Raw genomic sequence first — 18,258 nt, 5'->3', positions numbered from 1 at the left:
ACAACGTTGAAACAATATGCTTTTTTACAACGTTAATTCAACGTCAGGTTGTTACGTCGATTTGACCATTGAAATTTTGGTCATTTCCCAATCAATTTGCAACAACACAAATACAACGTTTAAAAAACGTGATTTTTGTCAACGTTTAATCAATGTCAGGTTGTGACGTTGATTTGACCATTGAAATGTGGTCATTTTCCAACCAATATTGCACAACGCAAACATAACGTTGAAACAACATGCTTTTTAACGACGTCTAATTAATGTTGGGTTCGAACGTTGATTTGACCATTGAAATTTTGTCATTTTGCAACCAATATTCTACAACAGAAATACAATGTTGAAAAACAACATACTTTTTGTCCACGTTTAATCAATGTTCGGTTCTGACGTTGATTTGACATTGAAATTTGGTCATTTCCCAATCAATATTTACAACACAAACATTACCTTGAAACATGCCTTTTAACAGCATTTGTTCTATGTCAGATTGGACCGTTGATTTGACCATTGAAATGTTGGTCATTTCCCAATCAATTTGCAACAACACAAATACAACGTTTAAAAAACGTGATTTTTGTCAACATTTAATCAATGTCAGGTTGTGACGTTGATTTGACCATTGAAATGTGGTCATTTTCCAACCAATGTTGCACAACGCAAACATAACGTTGAAACAACATGCTTTTTAACGACGTCTAATTAATGTCGGGTTCAAACGTTGATTTGACCATTGAAATGTTGTCATTTTGCAACCAATATTCTACAACAGAAATACAATGTTGAAAAACAGCATACTTTTTGTCCACGTGTAATCAATGTTCGGTTCTGACGTTCATTTGACATTGAAATTTGGTCATTTCCCAATCAATATTTACAACACAAACATTACCTTGAAACATGCCTTTTAACAGCATTTGTTCTATGTCAGGTTGTGACGTTGATTTGACCATTGAAATGTGGTCATTTTCCAACCACTATTGCACAACGCAAACATAACGTTGAAACAACATGCTTTTTAACGACGTCTAATCAATGTCGGGTTCAGACATTGATTTGACCATTGAAATGTGGTCATTTCCCTACCAATATTCTACAACACAAATACAACGTTGAAGCAACATGCTTTTTGACAACGTTAATTCAACGTCAGGTTGTGACGTTGATTTGACCATTGAAATGTTGGTCATTTCCCAATCAATATTCCATCACACAAATACAACGATGAAACAACATGATTTTTGTCAACGTTTAATCAATGTTGGGTTCTGATGTTGATTTGACCATTGAAATGTGGTCATTTCCCAACCAATATTTACAACACAAACATTACATTGAAACATGCTTTTTAACATTTGTTCAAAGTCAGATTCTGACGTTGATTTGACCATTGAAATGTGGTCATTTCCCCAACCAATATTCTACAACACAAATACAATGTTGAAACAACGTGCTTTTTGACAACTTTTAATCAATGTTAGGTTCTGACGTTGATTTGACCATTGAGTTTTGGTCATTTTCATACCAACATTCTATAACCTAAATACAATGTTCAGACAACATACTAATTTATCGTGCGGTTCCCCTTTAAGATATGCAATTGCAAGTATTTTTCCGTCAAAATGGAACCAACGACATTTTATGCATATTATTTCTGGGTTTTAGCATGCCGTATAATAAAATACGGCAGCTGGACCTTGAGTTCGACACCGGTGCCTTACAGAAACATAACATACAGTCATTACTACAAAATTATGTTATTATACTTTTTTTTTAGAGGACAGTTTATGCAGATTTTGTTTGTGTGCGCGCCGAATTTTACATTAGTTGACTTACAAAATGTGTTTTAATTTTCAAATAAAATTACTTAAGTCTGGGCTTCCCAGCTTAGGCTGCTGTCCCCGTGACCCGACCTCAGATGATGGATGGATGGATGTTACTAATTCTACAAATTATGTTACTATAATAAATAATTTATATTGCATGTATCAATTACTACTATTTATTATGATGAATATTTTTGTATACTTACATGTTGTAATTATGCCTGCATATGTAATAGGTATTTATGTATGTAACAAGAATTTAACAAATACTTTTGACAAAATGTGATTGTTTTGTATACAAGAAACAAAACACTTTTTTGTCTGTGCAAAATTTCTCATTTCGCTGGTTGACTTTAAAGTTGCTGTATTTTTTCAAAAATATTTTTCTCGCGGAAAATAATGTAGTAGTAGTCATTTTCTTTCAGAAAAAAAATTCTAGAAAAAACATAAAACAATAAAACCCAGATAAAAGAAATACAGGCAAAAATAAAATAAATAAAAACTTGTAAAAAAAATAATAATAATAATAAAAAAAACTCTCTACAATATTCAATATCCAGCATATAATGTCATTAATTATATACACATTTTAAAAATTATAATGCATTATTTATAGTATACATAGTATGTTGTTTAACTACATTATACAATATATTTAATTACTATTCCCTGTTTAAATCATTCCGACCTGCAACTGTGGCCATCAGCTGACTATTTATTGAGCCCACAAGCGAAATTTTAAGTAACATTTCTAATAGTTGCACGAGTGGAGACAGAATCGAACAGCTGCACGACAAAACAACAATAAATTAAAACTACTCACACTTTGTAAAGAAGTAACTGGGCGGCAACAGGAATTGTAATTAGAGGGTGATGCTGCCATCTAGTGGCCTTCTATACGTGTTGCAGGACTGGATGAAGCCGTGTGAAATGCAATAATCTTCAGTAACCGGGTTTTAAATCGAGGAATAATATGATGCAGGCGACTTCCTGACTGTATAATACGTCGTCTCAGGACTTCTCTGCTCACCCTTTGCTGCCATCCTCACCTTCAGTGCTTGTGTTTAGCATTTCCTCAAAGGTCAGGCCTGACATTGTCACGCCGATGAATATTGATAACTGCGTTTGGCACGGGGTGGCGGGGCTGGGGTGGTGCTTGTGTGGGCGGGACGATTGATTAGACTGTCATCCCCTGTAATATTCCACAGATTGAGACGGAGGGGGATTGTCTTATTCCTCCGGCTATTATTGTGTCGCCGCTGTCCGTAACCGTGAGATATGTGGCGGCTAAATACTGCTGGGAACTTTCCCGGGGAGTCGAGCTGTGGCGGATAAAATGCAGACATTCTCTACCGATGTTTTTCTCCAAGAACACTGTGATAAAATTGTAGTGTTTCCTTTTTAATGCGACGTCTAATCCTGAAAACCAGTGTCCTCCTGTGCAGTGGATATTTGTCTCTGCATTATAATAAAGTACACTGCATTCATATATATATATATATTTATTTATATGTCGGCTTTTTAACTTTGCGTCGATAACAATCTGGATGGTTCGTTTTCCCCTTTGGGCCGGATGACACGATGTCTAATATTTCCAAAAGCAATTTGAAATATGGACTCGTCAGACCACAGAACACTTTTCCACTTTGCATCAGTCCATCTTAGATGATCTCGGGCCCAGAGAAGCCGGCGGCGTTTCTGGATGTTGTTGATAAATGGCTTTCGCTTTGCATAGTAGAGCTTTAACTTGCACTTACAGATGTAGCGGCCAACTGTATTTAGTGACAGTGGTTTTCTGAAGTGTTCCTGAGCCCATGTGGTGATATCCTTAAGAGATTGATGTCGGTTTTTGATACAGTGCCGTCTGACGGATCAAAGGTCACGGTCATTCGGTGTTGGTTTCCGGCCATGCCGCTTACGTGGAGTGATTTTTCCAGATTCTCTGAACCTTTTGATGATATTATGGACCGTAGATGTTGAAATCCCTAATTTTCTTGCAATTGCACTTTCAGAAACATTGTTCTTAAACTGTTTGACTATTTGCTCACGCAGTTGTGGACAAAGGGGTGTACCTCGCCCCATCCTTTCTTGTGAAGACTCAGCATTTTTTGGGAAGCTGTTTTTATACCCAATCATGGCACCCACCTGTTCCCAATTAGCCTGCACACCTGTGGGATGTCCCAAATAAGTGTTTGATGAGCATTCCTCAACTTTATCAGTATTTATTGCCACCTTTCCCAACTTCTTTGTCACGTGTTGCTGGCATCAAATTCTAAAGTTAATGATTATTTGCAAAAAAAAAAAAGTTGATCAGTTTGAACATCAAATATGTTGTCTTTGTAGCATATTCAACTGAATATGGGTTGAAAATTATTTACAAATCATTGTATTCCGTTTATATTTACATCTAACACAATTTCCCAACTCATATGGAAACAGAGTTTGTACAGCGTACCTCTTGAACTTGTATATGGCAAAGACAGCCAGGCCCATCAGGGCGCCGGACACCAGCATGATGATGGCGGTGCTGCTATGGCTGCCGTCGCCGCTGTCCACCAGAGGAGCTTTGAAGGAACACATCCGACCATGAGTACCAAGCTCACACTTTGCTCTCGACCTCCCCGCTCCTCACCTGGCGACAGCCTGGTGGCGTAGACGTTCACCTGCACGCCGGCCTTGAGCGGGAACTGCACCAGGTCCTGGTTGAGAGCACTCAGCAGCACCTGGGAGAGCTGGGAGAGAAGCGGCTGCCATCAATATTTCATTCCAAGCTCCGGCCCGGCTTGAATTATGAATTTTTGGCCTCCTTCTAAAGAGGAACAAAATGTGGAAAAAAGGCAAAGGCTGATGGAACTTGCTGTCAGGTAAAGGCCGTTTTGCTTTGGCGAATCTGAGACATCATTTTTCTGCACGCTTTAATTGGAGTTTTGCACTCCTTCCACTGACTGTCAAGTGTAAAAAGAAGTTCACTTTATGAACACAAATTTTGTATTTAAGTCACATCTTAAAACTCATTTGTATACTCTAAACTTTAAATAGACCCCTTTTTAGACCAGTTGATCTGCCGTTTCTTTTATGATCCTTCAGACTCACAATTTTATGCTAGATCCACTATGGACTGGACTCTCACAATATATTGCTAGATCCACTATGGACTGGACTCTCACACTATTATGTTAGATCCACTATGGACTGGACTCTCAGTATTAACCAGATCCACTATGGACTGGACTCACACTATTATGTTGGATCCACTATGGACTGGACTCTCACTATTAACCAGATCCACTATGGACTGGACTCTCACTATTAACCAGATCCACTATGGACTGGACTCTCACTATTAACCAGATCCACTATGGACTGGACTCACACTATTATGTTGGATCCACTATGGACTGGACTCTCACTATTATGTTAGATCCACTATGGACTGGACTCTCACACTATTATGTTAAATCCACTATGGACTGGACTCTCACACTATTGACTAGATCCGCTATGGACTGGACTCTTACACTATTAGATTCACTATGGACTGGACTCAAACACTATTGACTAGATCCACTATGGACTGGACTCTCACTATTATGTTGGATCCACTATGGACTGGACTCTCACTATTATGTTAAATCCACTATGGACTGGACTCTCACTATTATGTTAGCTCCACTATGTACTGGACTATCTCAATGTTATGCTAGATCCACTATGGACTGGACTCACACTATTATGTTAGATCCACTATGGACTGGACTGTCACAATATTATGTTAGATCCACTATGGATTGGACTCTCACTATTATGTTGGATCCACTATGGACTGGACTCTCACTATTATGTTTGATCCACTATGGACTGGACTCTCACTATTTTGTTAGCTCCACTATGGACTGGACTCGCACACTATTAACTAGATCCACTATGGACTAGACGCTCACACTATTATGTTAGATCCACTATGGACTGGACTCTCCCACTATTAAGTTAGATCCACTGTGGACTGGACTCTCACTATTATGTTAGATCCACTATGGACTGGACTCTCACTTCATGTTAGATCCACTATGGACTGGACTCTCACATTATTATGTTAGATCCACTATGGACTGGACTCTCACTGTTATGTTAGATCCACTATGGACTGGACTCTCACTGTTATGTTAGATCCACTATGGACTGGACTCTCACACTATTATGTTAGATCCACTATGGACTGCACTCTCACACTATTATGTTAGATCCACACTGGACTGGACTCTCACAATATTATGCTGGATCTAATACAACCACATAACTTTCCCCTAGAAGGTCTTAACTTTGTCCATGTGATGTCAGATGAAATAAAAATGGAGCGGTTGGCCACAATACCTAGCAATATGTTTGGAGGCCTTTAATCCCAGGAACACCAAGCCTAACGTCAAGCATGGAGGTGGTGGTATTATGCGTTGGGCCTGTTTTGCTGCCAATGGAACTGGTGCTTTAAATGGGACGATAAAAAAGGAAGATTACCTACAAATTCTTCAGGACAAGCTAAAATCCTCAGCACGGAGGTTGGGTCCTGGGCGCAGTTGGGTGTTCCAACAGGACAATGACCCCAAACACACGTCAAAAGTGGTCAAGGCTACATCAGGCTAGAATGAATGTCGGTATATCTTATATCTAATGCTCCTAAATCCTGCTTGTCACCATACTTGCCAACCCTCCCAGATTTTCCGGAGACAAATTTTCTCCAAAAAATCTCCCGGAATTCAGGCGGAGCTGAAGGCCACGCCCCCTCCAGCTCCATGCGGACCTGAGTGAGGACAGCCTGTTTTCACGTCCGCTTTCCCACAATATAAACAGCGTGTCTGCCCAATGACGTTATAACTGTAGAATGATCGAGGGCGAGTTTTTGGTTTCATATGTAGGTTTATTGTTAGGCTGTTTCATTGACGTCCTCCCAGCGCAGTAACAACACACAACAACAGCAGTCACGATTTTGTCTACCGTAAAGCAGTTCGTCTGCCGTAAACAGCAATGTTGTGACACTTTTAAACAGGACAATACTGCCGTCTACTGTACATGCCTATGGTTGGAAAAATAGTGACAGAGAATAGAACAAAGATGAACAATTCAACCCTTAACTCAACAATGAGTAGATGAGTGTTATGTGTGTGTATATGTGTAAATAAAGGAACACAAATCCAAGTATTTGTTATATATATATATATATATATATATACCTGCGATGAGGTGGCGACTTGTCCAGGGTGTACCCCGCCATCCGCCCGTTCTAGCTGAGATAGGCGCCAGTGCCCCCCGCGACTCCAAAAGGGAATAAGTAGTAGAAAATGGATGGATATATATATATATATATATATATATATATATATATATATATATATATATATATATATATATATATATATATATATATAGCTAGAATTCACTGAAAGTCAAGTATTTCTTATATATGAAATACTTGACTTGGTGAATTGCTGTAAATATACTCCTCCCCTTTTAACCACGCCCCCAACCATGCCTCGCCCCACCCCCGACCATGCCTCCCGAAATCGGAGGTCTCAAGGCTGCGTCATGATTCGCTGCTTTGATCATGTCATATTCGGGTTTTGGTTCCTTTTTGTATCTCATCTTGTTAATATTTGACTTCTTTAGTTCCTGGTGGCACTTCCTGTTTTGTTCTGTTGTCATAGTTACGTATTAGTGTCACCTGCCACTTGTTTTTTACGCGCACCTGCTTTGTAATTACTCCCCTTATTTAAGCCTGCCTATTCTGTTACTCATCCTCGCATCCTAGTTTCTGTTCCCGGCAACAGGTGATGATGCGGTTTCCCAATTGTGGTAAAAAACTATTTATTGTACTTGCTAGCATCCGCGTTATGCTTCTTTTGATTTTCCCCTAGCTCACATGCTAGCGCTTTTAGTTATTTCTAGCTCCCATGCTAGTTCTGTTTGTTTTGTCTTTAGTGCCGTGTGCAAGTGTTTCTGTTCTTAGTCTATTTTATAGTATAAATACATCTTCATTTCTTACCTTCACGCTGTGTCCAATCTGACTGCATCCTTGAGAGAACGAACCCGCACCACAATGCCAGCTAACCGTCACAGGTTGGCAAGTATGATTGTCATTCAAGTATAAAAAAAGACCATTTAGGTTCCGTCCCGTCCCTCGTCTTTCCAGTGGTTAAAATTAGAGCGTCCACAGTCCATGAATAATGACTTTTTGTTCCAGTGGCATATCAGGGTCAGTAAATCTATTACGCATTTTAATAAGCTGCTTCTGCACACGTGTGTGTGTGTGTGTGTGTGTGTGTGTGTGTGTGTGTGTGTGTGTGTGTGTGTGTGTGTGTGTGTGTGTGCGTGCGTGTGTGCGTGCGTGCTCAGTCAACTGAAGATTTATTAGCCTATTGTCCTGCCGCTCTTGCCAGGTAATCAGACAGGCCTGAGATAAATACATCACTTTAATTCCCAAATCCAGGCCTGGCACCCCACTCGGTGTCCTCGCCGCTGCCAATTAGATGATGCATCAATGTAATTAAGTAGCTATTAACGTGGTGGGAGACGGGAGCGTGGTGTTTACTCGGGACGCGTGGAGGTCCCGTCGCCCTCGGAGAGATACGAAGAAAGCTCATTTTGGTATTTTGTTTTTGCAAAGGGAGAGACGTCGGCAGTTGACGTGGACAACGGCATGCAGGATGTTGAAAATAGTCGTCATTATTGGATTTAATTTGAGTTTTATGAGCCTGAAAGAGCCCAAAACAAATGTAATATGTGTATAAATATAGTAATAATCACTGCATTAATATGACCCAACTGTAGGAGCTGTAGGTGGACTACTGTATATGGGGCAACACTGTGCTCTAGTGGCCACATGCTGTATTACAGTCCGGGTATTAAACTGAACACAACAGTTTATTTTTATTAGAGTATTTAATTATTTTGTCTTTATCTTTTAAAAAGTGATTTATGTTGCTGAATCTACATTAATGCTCCTTTGTATTAATTTAACAATATTTTGTAAGATTTTGCAACGCCGAGAGGCAATATATATATATGTATATACATATATATGTGTATGTATAGCGACTTGTGCAGGGTGTATACCGCCCTCCGCCCGAATTGAGCTGAGATAGGCACCAGCGACCCCAAAAGGGACAAGCGGTAGAAAATGTATATATATATATATATATATAATATTTCTTTATTTTATTTTTTTTAATTATAGAATTTGATATAGTATAATATATAATATAAGTATATTATATATAAAATATATATACAACTTACATATAAACATTTTGCTACGCCAAGAGGCTATATATATATATATATATATATATATATATATATATATATATATATATACAGTATATGTAGATATATAATAATTATGTAATTTAATATAGTATAATATATACATATATAAAATAATTATATAATTTCATATAGTATAGTATATAATGTATTATATATAAAATATATATACAAATTTCATCTATATAAAACTATGCATATAAAATATAAATATATATATATATAAAATTATATATAAAATAGTAAACATAAAAATATAATATTATTATAATAATATTTATAAAATATAGTATTCAATAATAATAATGTTTATAAAAAATGAAATACAGTCTATAATAGTATAATAATAATAATATTTAAAAAAATAATAATTCAAAATAATAATATTAATAAAACATGAATATTAATACAGATGGGTGAGTCGATGGATTCTGAATTTGATAGATGATAGAAGAAATTATCATAAAGTACAAGTAGATTTAAAGATATTTGCTGCCGCTTTACATGATAGAAATCCAAGACTTTATTGTCTTGCTGTGAATACTATTATTACACAAATTTTAAAGCATTTTTTTTATAGATATTGTTTTTAAACTAAAATGTAAAAAAATACATTGTAATGTAATATTTTCACCTCAAAATGTAGTGTATATTACTATAAATGCAAAAACACACAAAAAAAGGCAGCTGGTAGTTGCCAGAATTTTACTGTAATATTGACATTTGTTTTTTTACTGTAAATTTAAAAAGGTGAAATTTGACAGAAAAATATTGGCACGTTAGCTGCCAGTCTTTTTTATTCATTTTTTTATACAACAAGTGTAGATTTTTCAGTGTATTACTGAAAATGCCAAAACAGCACCACAGTTTATTACAGTAAAAAAAAGGACTTTGTTTTCATTTACAGAAAAATGCTGTAAAAAGCACAGTAAATTTACCAATTTGAGCATATCTATTGCTACTTTTACATTGCACACTTTGATGGATAACTTGCTTTGAAAACATTATTATTGGTATTTATTTCTATTTAAAAATGTTTTGAATATTTAATCATATATGTTTGGATAATTTGAAAATATTTAAGTTAACATACAGTCTGTATTATTACACATTTTTTTAATGCAATTTTTAGTAGAATTTTTAAAAACTAAAATGTCCAAAAACATTTTGAATTGCAATAATTTCACCTCAAAATGTAGTGTATTTACTGTAAATTGAAAAACAGTACTGCTGTTTTTATGGTAAAAAAAAAGAAAAAAGGCAGCTCGGTTGCCAGAATTTTACTGTAAAATTTACATTTGCTTTACTACTGTAAATTAAAAAAATGCAATTTTTACAGTAAAATGTTGGCACCTGAGCTGTCAGTTGTTTATTTTATTTTATTTTATTGTTTTTTTTTTTACCGCAAATCAACAAGTGTAGATTTTTCGGTGTATAACTGTAAATTCCAAAACGCCACCACAGTTTATTACAGTAAAAAAATTCCTTTTTTTTTTTTTCGTTTACAGAAAAATGTTGTAAAAAGTACAGTAAATTTCCCAATTTGAGCATGAGATCAATTGCTACTTTTACATTGCACACTTTGATGGATAACTTGCTTTAAAATCATTATTAGCTGTATTTATTTCAATTTAAAAATGTTCTGAATATTTTATCATATATGTTTGCATAATTAGAAAATATTTAAGTTAACATACAGTTTGTATTATTACACACTTTTTTAATGCATTTCTTAGTAGAATTTTTAAAAACTAAAATGTTGAATTGCTATAATTTCACCTCTAAATGTAGAGTATATTACTGTAAATGGAAAAACAGTACTGCTCTTTTTATGGTAACAAAAAAAAAGGCAGCTCGGTTGCCAGAATTTTACTGTAAAATTTACATTTGCTTTACTACTGTAAATAAAAAAAAGTGCAATTTTTACAGTAACATTTTAGCACCTGAGCTGGCAGTTGTTTATTTATTAAATTTTTTTTTTTTTTACCGCAAATCAACAAGTGTAGATTTTTCTGTGTTTTACTGTAAATGCCAAAAGGGCACCACAATTTATTACAGTAATAAAAAAAGTACTTTTTTTTTCATTTACAGAAAAATGCTGTAAAAAGCACAATAAATTTCCCAATTTGAGCATGATATCAATTGCTACTTTTACATGGCACACTTTGATGGATAACTTGCTTTGAAATCATTATTTATTTGTATTAATTTCTATTTAAAAATGTTTTGAATATTTAATCATATATGTTTGCATAATTAGAAAATATTTAAGTCAGCATACAGTTTGTATTGTTGCACACTTTTTTAATGCAATTTTTAGTAGAATTTTTAAAAACTAAAATATTCAAAAAAATATGTTGAATTGCAATAATTTCACCTCAAAATGTAGTGTTTATTACTGTAAATGGAAAAACAGTACTGCTGTTTTTATGGTAAAAAAAAAAAAAAAGGCAGCTCAGTTGCCAGAATTTGACTGTAAAATTTACATTTGCTTTACTACTGTAAATTAAAAAATATTGCTATTTTTACAGTAAAAGTTTGGCACCTGAGCTGGCAGTTTTTTATTTTATTTTATTGTTTTTTACCACAAATCAGCAAGTGTAGATTTTTCGGTGTATTACTGTAAATGCCAAAACGGCACCACAGTTTATTACAGTAAAAAAAAAAAAAAGTACTTTTTTTTTTTTTCGTTTACAGAAAAATGCTGTAAAAAGCACAGTAAATTTCCCAATTTGAGCATGATATCAGTTACACTCTTTGATGGATAACTTGCTTTGAAATCATTATTTATTGGTATTTATTTCTATTTAAACATGTTTTGAATATTTGATCATATATGTTTGCATAATTAGAACATATTTAACTTAACATACAGTTTGTATTATTACACACTTTTTTTAATGCAATTTTTTGTACAATTTACTGTTAAATGGAAAAACAGTACTGCTGTTTTTATGGGGGGGGGGCAGCTCAGTTGCCAGAATTTTACTGTAAAATTTACATTTGCTTTACTACTGGAAATAAATAAAAAAATGCAATTTTTACAGTAAAATTTTGGCACTTGAGTTGGCAATTGTTTGTATTCTTTTGCATAATTACACAATGTTACTAATGTTAAACTACATGTATTTCTCCCAAAATGGAAAGAACGAATACATTTAGTAGTGTAGTAGAAATGTCGGGGATTTAACCCGGGGCCTCATCCTGTTCAGGACGCCAATTTTATGTGGTCGAAAAGTCCAAATCTCAAACAGGAACAATAGAGAGTTTGTTACAACAGTTTTAAATACTCACAATCAGATAATACAAAGTTGGATTGAATCGATATGAATCAGAGACGGTGTCTCCGGAGACGAAAGATGAAAGACGGTGCACCCTCGTGAAAGGAATTAATAAGAGCGCACATCAGGCTTGGTCTTCCCTTCTTATTTATACGCTCCATGATGGCCTGATTTGTATCATAACAACTTATGTTCAGGGTGACTTGACCTCTCATGTCGTGTCCCTCCCCATGCATTTAGTTTGGAGGTAACCCTAGGACAGAAATGTTCCACTACAGTAGTAAAAGTTACAGCACTTTATTGATACATATTATTTCCAGGGCCAAATAAAAAGAGTGTGACACCTTACACCAACACGCCACAGGAATCACTATTTTGTGTTTAAATAAGGACTAAGTTGTTTTTAAATCCTAATATATTCCTCGTGTCTCGGCAGAGAGCAGTTTTTCCTCCAATTAGTGCCTAAAACGTTGCGTGCGACCTTTACCGAGGCCCCATGTTGTTCTGTCTGCCAACACCGAAGACCGCGTCAAGCGTTATTTTCTAATATTCAGACAGCTTCAACTCTGTCGGACGCGGCCAATTAAATGCCGGCTTTTTTTTTTTTTTGAGGCGCTCGCTACAAAACGATGCAAATTGCCTAAATCAAACCGCACTTCGGCTCACAGGGTGTTGTTTATATATAGAACTTGTGTCAGTTTTCAAGGCAGGGCAGTGCTGGAATAAAAAAAAAGTGTGTAAAATGTAGAGCCAAAAATGCTTCATTTTTTGACAATTTTTGAATAAAAAAGGATTCACAACCATATATTTTTGAAGCTGAGTATACTGAGGGTGAACTGCTGCTTAGAAGCAAGCGCAATGGAAAAGTGAGACGTCAGAGCAGACGGAAGCTGAGAGAGGCAGAGGGAAAGTTATTTTGATGCTATAAATACGGAAATTGGAGACAAACTATTTCAACATAAATGGACTGCTTAGCCTAAATCCACAGGAAACATCCCTGGCCAGCTGGACCAAACAAACTAAACAAAACATTAAATATTACTTTGCAGATACTGTAATATGGTTGTTTGTTTTTCCACTCCGCACAGTGTGTTTTCTAATCATGGCAGACCTGGTAACAGACAATCCTAATTTTTGGAAAAGTGATGATTCACAACCGTATATTTTTGAAACTGAGTATACTGAGGATGAACTGCTGCTTATAAAAGCGAGCACGACGGAAGAGGGAGACGTCGGAGCACGGAAGCCGGGAGAGGGGCAGGAAAGTTATTTTGACGCTATAAATACGGAATTTGGAGACAAACTATTTCAACATAAATGGACTGCTTAGCCTAAATAAACAGGAAGCTTCCACGGGCAGCTGGACCAAAATGTCAGGCTTGTCCCTGACAGTTTGGCTATGTTATTTTTTTCCTCTGCATTTGTCTTTGTTCCTGTCAACACTCTTATTTTGGTAATTTCCTGATTTTCTCCCTGAGTGCTTTTTCCCCTCAGCTGTGGCTGATTGGCACCTGGCCACACCTGGTGTCAATCAGTCAGCCACTATTTAGACCTGCTTTCTCCTCCAGTCTGGGTTGGATTATTGTCGTTGCAAAAAGACGGCACACTGCAAACAACTACAGGTTGTTTGCAGTGTGCTGTCTTTTTGTTGCTAGTTCCTGTTTGCTGGATCCTGTTTGCAATTTTCCAGTTTGGTTCCAGTAGTTCCTGGTTTGTGTTTTTTTTTTCATTTTTATAGATTAAATCATTTTTTCCTGCACAATGCCTGCCGCCTTCTCTGCATCTTGGGGTTCGTCACCAACAACTTTTGACACAAAACAGACAAACAAAACATGAAAAATAATAATATACAGATACTGTAATATGATTGTTTATGTGTTTTCACTCCGTACAGTGTGTTTTCTAATCATGGCAGACTCGGTAGCAGACAATCCTAATTTTTGGACAAATGAGGATTCACAACCATAGCTTTTTGAAGCTGAACATACTGAGGATGAACCGCTGCTTATAGAAGCGAGCAAGATGGAAAAGTGAGACATCGGAGCAGACGCAAGCCGGGGATAGGGGAATGAAAGATATTTTGACAAACTTGGAAATTGGAAACAAACTATTTCGATATAAATGGAGTGCTTAGCCAAAATCAACAAGAAACATTCCCGCCCAGCTAGACCAAACAGACAAATAAAAAAATGAAATAATACTTTACAGATACTGTTATATGATTGTTCATGTTTTCCACTCCGTACACATTGGTGTTCGATCACAGTGTGGTGCGTTACAAACTCAAACGTGTTTCGTGTTGTTTTACAGGCTAGCTAATATCTTGCCGTGGTTAGCTTTTTGCATTTAAATGCCAATTATGGGTGGTAGAAAATTGTCATCCACTTTTGCCTCAAACATTTATCAACCAAGTTGAGGCGATGGGCCTGATTTACTTGAAAAAACATCCCTATCACGTCATACTTTTGTGATTCAAGTCGCGACTTACTGTTAACTTCTTTTTACACTAGAATGCCAATGACTGCGAGTGTGTTGAAAATAAAGGAGGTGCCATGTTGGTTTTCTTATTAATATAGATACTGCTTTTGATATCATTCATTTTGTGTTTGACTACTTTCGGATTGTTTTGTGTCATGTTTGTGAGTTTTGAAGCATGTTAAGAGGGTCACATTACAGCTTAAAGGCAAAGGTGAGTGTTTTTACAAAACTTTTGTTTTGAAGGGGGAATTGCAAACTTCCTGTTGATTTTTGCTGAAGGATGTCAGGTATGAAATCTAGGTCTAAGTGAGACCTACATGGAAGTTTTTGTTTCATGTCGCTACGACATTCCTACTGGAAGTTACAGGCAGTTTTGTCTGTGATTTCTTCCAAGGAGCAGTTTTGTCAGTGTTTTATTCCTAGGGGGCGCTAGAGCGCAATTTTGAGTTTTAGGGTTATGGTTTTTTTTATCAAATTGCAATGTTTGCCAGTCCTGATGTGTGTGTCCAATTTGGTGAGTTTTGAAGCATGTTAATGGGGTCACATTACAGCTCAAAGGCAAAGGTGAGTGTTTTTACAAAACTTTTGTTTTGAAGGGGGAATTGCAAACTTCCTGTTGATTTTTGCTGAAGGATGTCAGTGTATGAAATCTAGGTCTAAGTGAGACCTACATGGAAGTTTTTGTTTCATGTCGCTACGACATTCCTACTGGAAGTTACAGGCAGTTTTGTCTGTGTTTTCGTCCTAGGGGGCGCTAGAGCGCAAATTTTTGTTTTGGGGTTAGGTTTTTTTGATTAAATCGCAATGTTCGCCATTCCTGATGTGTGTGTCAAATTTGGTGAGTTTTTGAAGCATGTTAAGCGGGTCAAATTACAGTTCAAAGAGGCAAAGGTGAGTGTTTTTACACAACTGTTGTTTTGAAGGGGGGATTGCAAACTTCCTGTTGATTTTTGCTGAAGGATGTCAGTGTATGAAATGTAGGTCTAAGTGACACCTACATAGAGGTTTTTGTTTCATGTCGCTATGACATTCCTACTGGAAGTTACAGGCAGTTTTGTCTGTGTTTTCGTCCTAGGGGGCGCTAGAGTGCAAATTTTTGTTTTGGGGTTAGGTTTTTTTGATTCAATTGCAATGTTCGCCAGTCCTGATGTGTGTGTCAAATTTGGTGAGTTTTATGAAGCATGTTAAGGGGGTCTAATTACAGCTCAAAGCTGCGGAATAATAATTAAGAAAGAATAAAATGCTAGAAATTCAACAGGGTCCTCTGTCCTTTTGGGACATTCGGTCCCTAATAAGTAAAATCCAATGAAAGGAGGTGCATGTGTGAGAGTACCTGCTCCGCATGCGTCCTCTTCCCCTCCGCGTTCCCCACTCTGCTCCTCCTCTCGGGCACCATGAAGATCTCAGCAGTGGTGGGCAGACCAGGGAGCACCGAGACCAGCAGCTGGTCCTCGCTGATCCCGGTCACCTTCGGGGACAACCATCATGTTTTATGCTGGGAGTCTCAGATATGACACGGGTGTAGACGTGGTACAGTGTCACAGGTGTAGGAGGGTGTCAATATGACTTGTAGAGGAGGACAAACATGACACAAAACTTTCATAATCGTTAGAAATCCCATTTGTTTATTTTCAACATGCTTCTCTAATGAGAGGATTTGGCAAGCGCTGTTTTGTCTTACTAATTTTGGTGCTCCTTGAACACACCGTGGTTTGTTTACATGTACAACTTTCTCCGACGCTGCCACAGAAGGACATGTTTTATGACACTGATGTAGCTAATATAGACACTTACATCATTCTTTATAACACTTATATAAGACCTTTAAAGTCATTTTGATAGTAGGCTAATATAGACACTTGCGTCATGTGTTGCCTTCATTATAACACTTATGTAGGACTTTTAAATTCATTGTGATGAAAGGCTAATATAGATACTTACGTCATGTGTTGCCTTCATGATAACACTTGAATAAGACTTTTAAAGTCATTTTGATATTATGATAATATAGACACTTACATCGTGTGTTGTCTACATTATAACACTTATTTAAGACTTTTAAAGTCATTTTGGTAGTAGGCTAATATAGACACTTACATCATGTGTTGCCTTGATAATAACACTTGAATAAGACTTTTAAAGTCATTTTGATATTATGATAATATAGACACTTACATCGTGTGTTGTCTACATTATAACACTTATTTAAGACTTTTAAAGTCATTTTGGTAGTAGGCTAATATAGACACTTACATCATGTGTTGCCTTTATTATAACACTTGAATAAGACTTTTAAAGTCATTTTGATATTATGATAATATAGACACTTACATCGTGTGTTGTCTACATTATAACACTTATTTAAGACTTTTAAAGTCATTTTGGTAGTAGGCTAATATAGACACTTACATCATGTGTTGTATTCATTACAAAACTCATATAAGACGTCTAAAGTCATTTTGATAGTAGGCTAATATAGACACTTACATCATGTGTTGCCTTCATTGTAACACTTATAAAGGACGTGTTAGGGTTATTTTGATAGACACTTATATCATTCATTATAACACTTATATAAGACTTTTAAAGTCATTTTGATAGTAGGTTAATATAGACACGTCATGTGTTGTATTCATTACAAAACTCATATAAGACGTCTAAAGTCATTTTGATAGTGGGCTAATATAGACACGTCATGTGTTGCCTTCATTGTAACACTTATAAAGGACGTTTTAGGGTTATTTTGATAGACACTTATATCATTCATTATAACACTTATATAAGACTTTTAAAGTCATTTTGATAGTAGGTTAATATAGACACGTCATGTGTTGTATTCATTACAACACTCATAAGACGTCTAAAGTCATTTTGATAGTGGGCTAATATAGACACTTACGTCATGTGTTGCCTTCATTATAACACTTGAATAAGACTTTTAAAGTCATTTTGATAGTAGGCTAATATAGACACTTACATCATGTGTTGCCTTTATTATAACACTTTAATAAGACTTTTAAAGTCATTTTGATATTATGATAATATAGATACTTACATCGTGTGTTGTCTACATTATAACACTTATTTAAGACTTTTAAAGTCATTTTGGTAGTAGGCTAATATAGACACGTCATGTGTTGTATTCATTACAAAACTCATATAAGACGTCTAAAGTCATTTTGATAGTAGGCTAATATAGACACTTACGTCGTGTTGTATTCATTACAAAACTCATATAAGACGTCTAAAGTCATTTTGATAGTAGGCTAATATAGACACTTATGTCATGTGTTGCCTTCATTGTAACACTTATAAAGGACGTTTTAGGGTTATTTTGATAGACACTTATATCATTCATT

At 36.0% G+C, this 18,258-nt stretch overlaps 1 protein-coding gene across 1 annotated transcript in view; it reads right to left on the bottom strand.

The window, feature by feature from the left end:
- LOC133559641 (VPS10 domain-containing receptor SorCS1-like) overlaps nucleotides 1-18,258 on the bottom strand; it is a 211,657-nt gene that overhangs the window by 16,957 nt on the left and 176,442 nt on the right. The window contains exons 23-25 of the mRNA XM_061911585.1: nucleotides 16,233-16,367; nucleotides 4,459-4,558; nucleotides 4,282-4,390 (exon numbers count right to left, since the gene is read on the bottom strand). Coding sequence (XP_061767569.1) covers nucleotides 4,282-4,390; nucleotides 4,459-4,558; nucleotides 16,233-16,367 — 344 coding nt within the window. The remainder of the gene's footprint in view (nucleotides 1-4,281; nucleotides 4,391-4,458; nucleotides 4,559-16,232; nucleotides 16,368-18,258) is intronic.

This window comes from Nerophis ophidion, linkage group LG09 (genome assembly GCF_033978795.1).
Source record: "Nerophis ophidion isolate RoL-2023_Sa linkage group LG09, RoL_Noph_v1.0, whole genome shotgun sequence".
Lineage (NCBI taxonomy): Eukaryota > Metazoa > Chordata > Actinopteri > Syngnathiformes > Syngnathidae > Nerophis > Nerophis ophidion.
The sequence above is the reverse complement of the archived record's forward strand: the minus strand, read 5'-3'. Positions and strand labels throughout refer to the sequence as shown.